Below are 13,730 nucleotides of genomic sequence, written 5' to 3' on the forward strand. Positions count from 1 at the left end.
TAAACAAAGGAAAGGCAAGATACAACCACATTGGAGTCGTTGTTAGATGAAGGAGAAGACGAGGGAGAGGGAAGAAGAGAGGTAAAGGAAGGGGAGGAGGGGATAGCCCCAGATAAAGCGCATCCATTGCCTAACACAGACTGAGGAGCCTGCGTTATCTCAGAGTGAGCGGTTTTGTCGTATGTTTTACCCAGAAGAGGACGGGGGCGGGGAGCACGGAAGACAGTTTTTTTATAGGAAATGGTATTTGGTGTCAATCTTGGGAAGGATGTTTCAGGGGCTTGGTCTCTGGAGGACGGAACGGACCGGGAAGCATCAGCGTAGGACATTTTGGAGGGCGAGAATCGGAGCGAAGCTTCCTGATAAGATATGCTCTCTTCAGACATAACAGATTTTATGTTCTTCTGTCGAATTTGTTCAGGGCATGAATGGTAAGATGCAAAGTGTGAGCCTGAACAATTAATGCAGTGAGCATCTGATTCTCTCACCTCACATTGATCACCGGGATGGTCTTTTGAACATTTAAAACATCGTGGGTTTGACCTGCACTGGTTTTTAATGTGGCCAAACCTACAGCATTTCAGGCATTGGATTGTTGGCAATCTATAAAGCTCTACTGTTAAGGATGACTTGTACAGGAATACCTTGTCAGGAAGCTTCTGCCCTTGGAATGTTAGGACTAGGGAGTTTGTGGGGATCCATTCAGTGCTCTCTGTCGTACGATTTTTCCTATTTAATCTACGTGCTTTTAAGATATATCCAAAGCCCACAGGGATTTCCAAGTTGGCAACAAATTCCTGCATAGAAATATCAGTGGGCACTCCTCTCACAATACCCATTCGTGAATAATTGTATAATGGGATAATTGCACTCAGGTTGTGCTGTGCCAATATTGGATGACCAATAAATACATTGGCATCTTCACCACTTAAGAATTCGATAGCCACCCTATTGCGGCCGATTTTCTTAATGCCATCTCTGCAAATATTTTTGATGCCATTTCTAACAAGAAGTTGACCGATTTTGATGGCACGGATCGAGGTGCCTGATGCAGGATCATGTTCTATCTTACTGCAATGTACAATGTATGGTCCCGAGTCAGTTACCGAATACTGTCGAATAGGGCCTTCTAGAAGGGGATGCTTATAAACGGTATCTATGGCAATAGAGTTAGGACAATCGATTAGCGAAGATTTCTTTGTTTTGCTTCTAATATCATCACCAACATCCTGGTCAAGATGACGTTTTGGCCTTGGACGGGGCACATTATCACTCATAGTATCAGGAGGGGGAGGGGGATCGGGTGGATCAGGAGGTGATACCTCCATGATATAAATGATATTTACTAGAAATTAAAACAAACCTCGCATAAACCGTCACCAACACAAAAATATCAGGTTTGATAGACTTAATACAGTAAAAATCAAAATTAAACTAAGAAATATGAAGATATAAACACTCTAAACACAAAACACGTGTATACACTTACACCACCGCAGACCGAAAAAAAACTTTCTAGTTTCTACTATGTGCTGTCCAATTGACAACTGACAATATTCATAATTTTTGACATTTGACAGTTGTAACTTGTAATGTTTACAAGTGCACAAATTTAGAGGTTAGATCATGTGGACAACATAATTGTATTTAAAAATATATGCTATCAATCTAATTTATGCCAAGTCGCCTGTAGTTGCAATATCAACATGGTTGTTAAAGTACCAGAAAGTCTAAATGAGCCCAAGAACTATGTGCTCAGTCGAAAATCTGGGAGAAGTATAATAGAGCGCCGACCTGTGTTTTCCCCCGATGGAGAGTATGTATTTTATATTTGTTTCATATTATACGTTTATTTTAAAGCATACCAAGTTATTTAATAAAAAAAAATACTGTCAATTTTAATGGAGATATCAATTTTATAAATTGATCTCCAAAGAATTTACGTTTTGGTAAAATAAATAATATTTTGAATATTCATTTACAGATCACTTGTAATCATCGTGGAAAATACATTACGCATATATAACGTTCATACTGGCGATTGGGTCCGCTCACTTGAAACTGAGACTCCTGTGAGTTCTATCATTAGTGCGGAGTTTCCTGAACATCAGAATTACAACCTGTATGGTTGTTCTAATAATGGCCTTTTTACAACTTGGACTTGGGAAAATGGAGCAGTTCTTAGGGAAATTGTAAGTTGTCTAGTTATTTGTATAAAATATGATTGGTGCATCTTAATCACAATTTGCAAGAAATTCAAGAATAGATTAAAATAATTATATTTTACTCTCTATTCGTCTATGACTGTTAAAATCTCTTATAGGCACTACACTTTTTGTAAACTATATTATGTAACATTCTTAAATAACTACAAAAATCTTAATTTAGCTATGGTTTATATGGTTACATAGCTTTTTAACTGTTTTTTAGTAAAGGTCTGTTTTTTTATATTTCAGAAACTAAAAATACCATACAACAATCAAGTTCGTTCGTTCAATATAGTAAACGAAACAGATTGTTTATTACTAACTGCACACCCAATGAAAGGTTTACTGCACATGGGATTATATAATTACAAAACGGGAGCTCTAAACATAGAGTATGTGGATACAAGGGTGCCGAAGAGTGATATACTGTCTGTCTCTATTGGGATGTATAATGGTGAACCTATCGCAGCCATTGTCAGTGGGTACTGTAAGATGCATGTGCAGAACCTTGTTCGACCTGATAAGAATACATTGTGAGTGTTTATTGTTGTTAGAAGTATAATGATATTATTATATTGATTAAATATTAAGTGTATCATAAACAAGTGATAACTGCGTTAAAAACAACCGACTTCAAACTTGCACTTGCAAAATTTACAAATACCTACAGACAAAAATGCTCATAAAATAAAAACTACTGGGCCTATCCGAATAAAATTTTTATGGGACCAATTTGACACCATCCCGCATCGAACAAAAAAAGAATCACGTAAATCGGTTCAGAAACCTCGGAGTAATCGGTGTACATACATAAAAAAAAAAAAATATATATATATATATACCGGCCGAATTGATAACCTCCTCCTTTTTTTTGAAGTCGGTTAAAAGAAGACGTGTGGCACTCGGGGACTGCCGCGGTAAAGCTAGTGCATGCTATGCCTTCAAGCCACACCTCTGATCCCGTCGGAGTGGGGAGCATGAGCTTTTTTCGTTAAGGAATTTCTGGATTCGGTACCCGCTCAAGGCCCGCGATAGAAACTATGCAATAAGATATTGAGAACATGATTTATTAACAATTATTGTTAACTTGTACTATTATTATTATATTACTAAATTTCCATGCAGTACATCAAATCCATTAATTGAATTAATATTTGAAGTTGTATATTTTATTTTTATTGAGTTTAAATACTAGATTAATATTGACACATCTTATTTGACTATTGCAATTATGAACATATTTCATACTAGCTTAGCCCGCTTCGCCCGCTTTGTCTTAAGCCTAATAAATTATATATTAAAACCTTCCTCTTGAATCACTCTATTTATTTAAAAAACCGCATAAAAATCTGTTGCATATTTTTAAATATTTACGCATACAAAGTGACAGAGAAAACGACTTTGTTTTACACTATGTAGTGAAGTCAATCTATCAACCTTAGAAGTAGTTTATAAAATAAAATTCTACACTTTCATATACATATCTTACTGCAGCAATGTTGATAGAACAAGCTTTATTAAATAAAATTCTTACTGCTGATATAAAATACATATTTGACAATACTTTCAGAGTGCGAGCAAAGTACAGGTTGCTAGCTGTATCCATGACTAAAGGTGGTGCGATCGCTGCCACCGACACACTCGGCAGGACGATAGTGTACAGAGGCAATGTCTGTGAATACATCAATGTGGGTAGTGAGGTACTGCATTGGCACGCTTTGCCACTATATGCCGTACATTTCTCGAAAGTAGGTAAGTATAATGTTTTTATTTGTATGGCGATTTATTTGACTAGGTTTTTATATTATTGTGTTAGTATTGATTGGAAATGTTAAATTGAAAACAATGTACAACATATCGAATTAGTTTAATATTATTTACGTACTAGCTTCCGCCCGCGATTCCGTCCGCGCGGAAAAATTAAGATTTATTTTTTTCTACGTATTTTTCCGGGATAAAAAGTATCCTATTTTATGCCCAGGATAATAAGGTATAATTATACCAAGTTTCATCGAAATCGAACCGTTAGTTTTCACGTGATGCCTGAACATACGGACAGACAGACAGACAAAAATTTTTTTAATCACATATTTGGGTTTGGTATCGATCCAGTAACACCCCCTGCTATTTATTTTTTCAATATTTTAAATGTACAGAATTGACCCTTCTACAGATTTATTATAATTATGTATAGATATATTTCGGTATTGTAATAGTAGCTCCAGCTTTTACACATTATAACGTCACAACACTTTATTTAAACATTAAAATTTAATTTTTCAAATCTCCTATTAAAACAAAACGTTTCTCGATTTTTTCGCAGGTAGTTACATTCTCACTGGTGGAATGGAAAAAGTATTAGTCAAGTGGACCATCGGAAGCCTGGCGCAGAAAGCGAACGAAAAGAAGTTTATTCCCCGCCTCCCAGGTTTCATCAGATACATAACGACAAGCAATGATCATGTTGCTATCACTTTATCAAATAATTGTGAGTTTTTAAACCTCTTTATATTTTCTTTAACAACATGTCTTCCGCTCAACTGATAAAATCGCTTTGTTTTGAGGAAATAAGTATAGTTTAATAGTACATTATACAATTAGAAAGTGTTTTGCGAATTTGTTTATTTTTTATTTCTCCAGAGTTTTATTAGTTACTTGCTAATAACTAGAAGATTGTTTATCAGAAATAATGCTATTTACAATTATATTTATTAGTTTTACTAAATCATCAATTCTCCACAGCCGTGGTGATAGCAAACATGCAACTATACATCACAACAACCATCCTAGAGTGTGGTGGTTTGTCGTCAGTCACTCGCTCACTTGGTTCCTCCCTTGTGTATCACAAGAAGCTGTCCTCGCTCATAGTGCCGGGCAGAACCGGGTATTTGCAGTTGTATTCCACTACTACGGATAAGGTTTTATATAATGTGAGTAGTTTTTTGACGTGACAACGTCTTATAAATTGGTTTGCCGGGTGACACTTCAAGAAACTGCGTTACGCTCCGCTCACGTTATGCGCTCACAATGAGAGCGAGTGAGAGGCACGCGTCCCTTCCACTCGGGCATGGTTAGCCCGCCTAAGAGCGAGAGAGACAGACATGAAAAGTCGTTGTCACGTAAAACTTTCGCCCGTACAAAGTCGGTACTTTACAGGCAACCAATTTTTTTTTGTAGACTTAGTGTGGCATATTCATGTTCATGAATTTCATCACGACTTTTGATAAGACTGACGTAAAACTTGTAATATTTTGTAAACATTTTTTTCGTAGTAAAAGATTACAAGTCAACAAAGATCGCAATATGCCTACAGAAGTGATGATAAATGTTTATTCTCAGATATTTTTTAGGCTGGTTGGAGAGCTTGACCGACCATCAGTGCGTACGTCAGTCGCGCTTGTCATATGTATGGAAATTCATAAACCCGTTCAGCTAGACCGACCATACGCACGCGTATTGTCATGCGCATTAGTGTCATAGTCATACAATTGTTGATGCGTATCGTCAGGACCGACGGTACGCACTGACGGTCGGTCAAGCTCTGCAACCAGCCTTACCTTTTCATTGGTTACAGATTGACATTACAGAAGTGAACCACATACCGAGCGAGCGTTATAACATTTTGCCAGTAGAAACAGAAGTGACATGTGCCGCTATAAGTGCAAATGGTTTCTGGCTCGTCACCTCCGAATACAGATATGACGGTACCAATTACCCTGAAGAAAAACTCAAGTTCTGGTCCACACACTACAATGCAGCTACTGCCTTCAAACTCAATACTTGTGTTAATCTCTCCCACGGCGGTTGCGACGTAGTCTCTATTGCACTCAATAAAAAGGGCGATTTTTGCGTAACAGCTGGCAATGATCAGAAGTTCAGGATATGGAAATTTGCCAAGGAAAAAGGGAAGAATAGGTGGCTCTGTCTCACCGCGTGCTATTATTCGTCCGGTATCGCGCATTATTTAGCTAATCCTTTTCTAAATGAGTTCAAACATGGAGATATTCTGGGTATCGGTACAGTGACTGAACGGCCATATTTAAGCCAAGACCGAATTGAAAATGATATTGTAAAAACAGTGTGGAATATACATAAATCGAAAGTAAATGATAGGATGGTGGAACAGGATTGTTATAAGGGGGAGAATGCTATGGGGGGTGTGGCTATATCACAGGATGGGTCGTTGATAGCGGCCTGGTTTGGAAGTAAATTGACGTTATGGGATTCTCATTTGTGTAACCTGAGGACGACTTTATCCCACCCCGCATTACGACCGAAAGGGAGGGAAGTTCAGTTCGGGAATATGGACGCGGCGCATTATGTAAGGATTTTCTACATTACAAAATTATTTTATGTCTATTTGGTTTAAAAATGATCAGATTTCATTATGCTAATTTAAATTTTTCAGAATTACAATATTATGCTTATAATTAAAGTTATGTGGCGTAAACTAATATATTAAATGACATTCAGAATCTGGACGTTTGATAGAATTGATACAATAGCTCTGCTTTTGTGTTATTATTTCCCTTGAAAATATTTTTTTTCATATAAATTTTAATATTTCAGTTGGTATGCACTACAGACTACTGTTTGGCTGTATGGAGTCTATTGTCTCTAACAATGAAGTGGATGGTACAGAACAGTCCCACGTGCCTTGTGGCCGATCCCTTCTCTAACAGGATGATGGTTGTCAATCAGGATAATGATCGTAAGGGCTTTTATTATTCTTTTGCGCTTTGCCGATGTTGATCTGTGATCTTGATATTGAATGAAAATACCATTAAACTATAGCATTGCACATAAATTTGCTGCTAATAGATTTAATACTTATAGAAAAACTTATAAGTGATTAGATATTTGAATTACACAAGGAGGACATTTTTTATTCTTAATTTCATAAATACATAATTCTACCCAGAATAAGACATAGGCTATGCTGCTTTTTATCCCAGAAATCTCACAGGATCGGGAGCTATCATTGAGATAATAGTACTACGTATGGAGGAGACACCACAAACAAAATCTGTGCGCCATTTTTTTGCTCTAAGTTTTAAAAATTATTTATCTAGTTAGGTACTTACCGATGAAATATATAATTAATATATATCGTAACACACACGATTTGATGCGTTTCACTTTAAAATAAATAAAAAATGAGCGTGCAGTTACGCCATATGGCGTATATTGAGCGGAACATAAGTTATGTAGGCGGTGTCGTCTCCATATGTACTCCATATATACTCAATGGAAACTATGCGGGTTTTTCTTTAAAACGCGGGCGAAGCCGGGAGTGGAAATCTAGTAATTCAAACATGTCTCAATAATAATAACTTTTTAACTTCAAATTACCTAATAATAATTCTGTAATGATTTTCCTCACAGTGTTCGTGTTCACACCGCACGATTCAACGCCAATACTATCTCGCAAGCGTATACTGAAGCCAGAGGAAGGCGCGATCAGACAGTGTACGTTCGGAAACACGACACGCACTGATGTCACCGTTTATTTGTTGAGGAATAATTCGGTGAGTTTTGTTATTTTTTTAATGTGTATTTTTGGACGCTTTTGATGTATGTGATTCAATATACGGATATATACATATGTTATAGTTATAATGTGTAATATATACATATGTTATAGTCAAACCCCGAAGCTCGGCCACTCTTAGGTTGGACAGGTGAAACCTCAAGTCTTGCATAATGACTTTGTCAAAGCAACTAAACTAAAATTTTCGTCAGTAGTTGTCGAACTGAGGAGTCTTATGCGCGTGCGATACCGATGCTGCGTTCGCCTATTTTTTTGAGGGTAGAAATAAAATTCAATCTTCTTGCAGGAATTATACAGTCTAGAGCCAGAACGCTCATCAAAGAAGCAACTAGAAGCGATAACACACAGGAATCTACCAACGTCAAAGTTCAGCACGCTATTGGCTGAACAGCAAGTGACGGAAGTGACGTCATCAGCGGTTGCTGAGATTCAACAAATGAACCAAGAGTCGCTGGGGCATAAGGCTACGTCGCTGGTGAGTAATAAAAAATATTTTTTTTACGATGAATATTTTGGTACTTATCGTTGAATCTTGCCAAAAGAAGTTTCACTTCTGACACGTGTGCTCGGCACACACGCTCTGTTTTTTAATTTTTTCTGTGTGGTTTTTTATTGATCCAATTTGTTTTTGTTATGTTTGGAAATTTGAATAATATAATTATATTATTGTGTATTTTCGCATCAAAACACTTCGCATTAACATTTTTTACATAATCACAATCTAAAATCCACTCCTTGTCGGACGCGCACTTTCGAAACAAAGAAGAAAACAATTTTTAGCGTATAATTTAGATTTTTCTGTCTGTCCATTTAATTTACATGGTAAACAGGCCATAAATAATCTCCATAAAATGCTCAAGCTAACACGTATTTAACAAGTTTGAATTGTTGTTATACCTGTTTGAAATTAGATTACAAAATTATAAAAACATAGATTGAAGGTAAAATGGTTGTTTATAATATTTTATTTGCCATGAGAGATTTTTTTTTTATCTATTCAAGGTTATTTGATTTTAAACTGACAGTTATCTGTAACTGTCAGTTTAAAATCAAATAACCGTTAACAAATAACAGTTCTAAATTAAATTTACAACAATTCATGATTTTCCAGTTTTTATCATCATCATCATACATGGTGCCGCCGGTGACGTCACTAAGTACGTCGTTCCTAGAACTAATATCTGGATGTCAAGAAGTCGAAGAAATCGATGAACAAACACCAGCTATGGAAGTAGACCTAGACTCGAGTGATGATGAAGAAATGCCCAAAATATTAGCACCCAAACCTGAACAATTGTGCAAGGCCAATTATGAAAAAATTAAAGAGAAAAAGTTAAAGAAGCTTCTGGAAAGTGAAGTTCTCGATTTGAATGTGACTGCCGATGTTTTCGGCTTGTGAATAAATGTTATTTTTTAATTTGGTGTTTTGTTTCTTCAGTACCTATTTTATTATATGAACTAGCTTCCGCCCGCGACTCCATCCGCGCGTCAAAAATTAAGAAAAATTAAGATTTTTTTTTCTACGTATTTTTCCGGGATAAAAAGTATCCTATTTTATGCCCAGGATCATAAGGTATAATTATACCAAGTTTCATCGAAATCGAACCGTTAGTTTTCACGTGATGCCTTCACATACAGACAGACAAATTTTTTTTTAATCACATATTTGTGTTTGGTATCGATCCAGTAACACCCCCTGCTATTTATACTTTCAATATTTTCAATGTACAGAATTGACCCTTCTACAGATTTATTTATATGTATAGATTAGATCAAGTAGAAAGATTAGAAAAAAATAGCCAAATAAAATAAAAAAAGTAATTTATATAATAAGAATATCCCGTTTATCCCTTATTAAAAAATAATTACCTACAAAAACTAATATAATTTTTTTAAATGTAACTCTGCTTCTCGTTCATATTCCTTTTTTTGCAATCTATATTTTTAAAACAAGGTAGGTATATTCATGAATAACAACGTATTAATATAAACGTAGGTATAAAGTCAAATAAAATATTATAATACCCTACTTAACTAATTATCTAAATATCTTAACACTATTTATTTAATTGTTATATAATTAATGTACATTTTGTGTTGATTGTGATAGTATGTAGTGTCGTTAAATATATATTATAACCCGTACGAATTAACTTGAGACTTGAACCGATGACGTCATTTTCAATGTACGATGCGCAAGATCACGTTTCGGTTGTCGAGCGCGGTATTTTATTTTTCTAATTTGAATTCTTTGTATTTTTGTTTAATTGATAAATATTGCTAAGTACCTATCCAAAATAAATAAAATAATGGATTGTAATTCAAACTAAGTAATTACCGATTTTCAGGGCTCGGAAACCGGTTTAAATTCTTAACCGGTTTCGGTCATTGACCCCAAACCGAAATTGATTTAGGTTAAAGGTTGCACTTTACCGGTTTTTACCGGTTTATGCGAAATACCGGTTTTTCATTAAAATTGGTTATGGTGGTGAAAATTAACCGGTTAAAACCAAGTTACATAAGGATCCTCGGCCCCCGCTACCCTCGCTCGACGGGCCTGGACTTTGCGAAGTCATTTAGTTACAAAATTCTTAATCGCACTCAAGTTGAAGTTCGCAATTTTAGTTTATATTTGAAATTTGAATTTGATAACTAGATTTCCGCCCGCGGCTTCGCCCGCGTTTGCAAAGGAAAACCCGCATAGTTCCCGTTCCCGTGGGGTTTCCGGGATAAAAACTATCCTATGTGTTAATCCAAGTTACCCTCTGCCTCTATATGTGTGCTAAACATCCATACATCCATACATCTATACTTACAAACTATATTTTAGAATAGAATATATTAGATATATTAGATACTAGCTTCCGCCCGCGACTCCGTCCGCGCGGATGTCGGTCTTCGCGTGGATGGTTTATTTCTTCATTTTGAGTAACTCTGACAATGATATCTTATAAATATATATTAGACCCAAATACGGCTAGGCCTATAATAATACGCAACGTGTGTTCGCGGTTCTACAGAACAACGTCTATGGATAAAACTGAAAAATTAAGATTATTTTTTTTTCTACGTATTTTTCCAGGATAAAAAGTATCCTATTTTACGCCCAGGATAATAAGGTATAATTATACCAAGTTTCATCGAAATCGAACCGTTAGTTTTCACGTGATGCCTTCACATACAGACAGACAGACAGACAGACAGACAGACAGACAGACAGACAGACAGACAAAAAATTTATTAAACACATATTTGGGTTTGGTATCGATCCAGTAACACCCCCTGGTATTTATTTTTTCAATATTTTCAATGTACAGAATTGACCCTTCTACAGATTTATTATATGTATAGACTAGCTTCCGCCCGCGACTCCGTCCGCGCGGAAAAATTAAGATTTATTTTTTTTCTACGTATTTTTCCGGGATAAAAAGTATCCTATTTTATGGCTAGGATAATAAGGTATAATTATACCAAGTTTCATCGAAATCGAACCGTTAGTTTTCACGTGATGCCTGAACATACAGACAGACAAAAATTTTTTTAATCACATATTTGGGTTTGGTATCGATCCAGTAACACCCCCTGGTATTTATTTTTTCAATATTTTCAATGTACAGAATTGACCCTTCTACAGATTTATTATAGATATGTATAGATATTAGATTCACTACATCTTGTGGCAAGCGTTAAAAAATGAGGCAAAAATAATAAAGGAATTAACCGGTTAATTTGGGTGTCAAAACCGTTTGTGCAGAAGTAACCGGTAACCTTAATCATTTGGGTTACTTATAAACAGTTCACTTGTTTAACCGGTAAATGAAGGAACGATATATTTACCGGTATATAATCTAAATTAACCGCTCTTTTCAAACCGGTTCCGAGCCCTGCCGATTTTACTTACTTTGGGTAGTAATATTTTTAAGGAAAAACTAATAGTAAGGTATATGGAAAGATGCTAACGGTACTGAGCGCAAAAGGCCAACGGACGAGGCGTGGGGAGTCACATTCTAGCCGAGTCTCAAGTTAACTCGTACGGGTTATATTTATCATACAAGTTATGTATAAATACGACAATACAAATAAAAGATAAATATCCTTTATTTATTCGTAAACAGTACCGCGAACGAACGTGATAATGGAATTGTTAAAGAAACACGAAGTTAAAATAATCCTAGAGAAATGCGGTTACAATAATATTGATTCTTTTCAATACGAATTGCTAAATTATTCGGAAGAACTCCTCGGTTATTTGGGAGAACATTTAAAGTTGATTATTGATGTTAAATCGGAGATAGAATGTCGTGTGATTTTATTCGTGAAATGTATACCGAGATTTGATCTGTATAAAGCTCAATATTTACATGAAACTACATTCTTCAAAAAAGAGTTTGTTTTATTAAGTTCACTTTTCAACCAATTTACGAAATATGAAGGTAAGATAAATATCAATTTTTACTTTTATAATTTGTTTAATACATCATAATAAGTATAAAGAAGGATAAATTGCATTATTGTATGGTTTTATTTGTGTCGTAGCTCATAGCTGTAGGGTACACCTACAGTTTTAGATTATTTTCTGTACCTAAGCACCATTTCTGTGGATATTTACCATTTTTTTCCTTGTGACAAAAATCAAATCCACATTCGATTATTTAAACAAATACAACTATAATAAATAATATTTTGTAATAAAATCAATGAATGTTACCTACTACAGACCAGTGAAAGGACAATTTTTATTTTTGTTATTATAAATACAAGTTTCTCGCACAACTAGCCCTTTTTTAAACTTAGTACCTAGATGTAAAACGATTTGAACTCAAGAACGGATTTTTAATAAACTTGATTTGTTGAAAGTACAATTTTTTTTATTCGAAAGTTGGTCGTCCTAGAATAGGAAACAGGTTTAATTTTCTATCAAAGTAAAAATAGAAATATTTACTGTATTCCAATTAAATTTATTTTTCAGAGACAAGAAAATGGCACCCAGACTTGCTTTACGCAAAAGATAATGCTTTGGTCTTCGAGGACGTCACCGAAATCGGTTACACAATGCCGGACTGTAAAAATACCTTCACTTACGAAGAAACAGTTGCCATTGTGGAAGCTATGGCGAAATTCCATGCACAATCATTCATATTCGAAGACAAGAAATCTAAAGAACTGAAAAGACCCTATAGCATATGGGAAGACTTTAGCGAAAGTTTGAGCGAACCAGTAAGAGGGCAACTGTGGAGGGACACCGGACGAAACGGTGTTATAGACTTCTTAAAGTCATATTCCGCGTACAAAGATGAGTCAAACTTCACGTTACTGGTCGATAATATTATTCCTGACTTATTTGATCGCGCCAAAAATTCAACCAAACCCTCGCCACATAATCGAAACGTAGTTATCCATCGTGATATTTGGGCTAATAACGTATTCTTCAAATCTTATAATGGTGAATTGCACGCATTAATGGTTGATTTCCAGACTGCGTTGTATGCGTGTCCGATGTTAGACTTAACCGCAGCTATATTCATCAATACAAGAAAGGAATTTCGTTTAACCCACACACAAGACATGTTAGATGTATATTATAATTGTCTTAAAAATACAATGGAAGCTGAAAATTTAAATGTGTCGGAATTTATTACTAGAGAGCAATTGTCGGAAGCGTACGAAGATAGTATATTGTTTGGTATCATTCAAGCATCGCTTATAGTACCAATAATATTGATACCTGCGGAGATTATAAATGGGGTTCGTGATGGAGGTGACAAAAATCATGAATTTGATTCAATTTCCCGAAGCGGTTATTTCATAGACACAGCTAAGAACAACGAACGTTATTACGAAAGAGTTGTGGAATTATTTGATGAAATCGTAGAGAGGTACATTTTACCTATCTTGAAATCAAAACAAATCGTCTAAAGTCTGTTACAATATTTACATTTTGATATGCACAGTATATTGTATTAATTCCTAAC

The 13,730-nt window shown here is 35.4% G+C and overlaps 2 protein-coding genes across 2 annotated transcripts; both read left to right on the forward strand.

Annotated features, from left to right (window-relative positions):
* Nucleotides 1-1,577: 1,577 nt before the first annotated feature.
* On the forward strand, nt 1,578-9,175 carry LOC123696077 (WD repeat-containing protein 75). The gene is made up of 11 exons (XM_045642081.1): nt 1,578-1,816; nt 1,985-2,192; nt 2,457-2,740; nt 3,778-3,959; nt 4,531-4,695; nt 4,950-5,137; nt 5,782-6,528; nt 6,777-6,918; nt 7,593-7,735; nt 8,045-8,233; nt 8,870-9,175. The coding sequence occupies exons 1-11, from the start codon at nt 1,707-1,709 to the stop codon at nt 9,155-9,157; spliced, it is 2,646 nt and encodes an 881-aa protein (XP_045498037.1). The 5' UTR covers nt 1,578-1,706; the 3' UTR covers nt 9,158-9,175.
* A 2,476-nt stretch (nt 9,176-11,651) lies between these two features.
* On the forward strand, nt 11,652-13,681 carry LOC123696080. Its single transcript, XM_045642085.1, has 2 exons — nt 11,652-12,191; nt 12,728-13,681. Exons 1-2 carry the CDS (start codon nt 11,894-11,896, stop codon nt 13,672-13,674), a joined length of 1,245 nt encoding a protein of 414 aa, XP_045498041.1. The 5' UTR covers nt 11,652-11,893; the 3' UTR covers nt 13,675-13,681.
* Nucleotides 13,682-13,730: the final 49 nt, after the last annotated feature.

Source organism: Colias croceus, chromosome 12 (assembly GCF_905220415.1).
Source record: "Colias croceus chromosome 12, ilColCroc2.1".
NCBI lineage: Eukaryota > Metazoa > Arthropoda > Insecta > Lepidoptera > Pieridae > Colias > Colias croceus.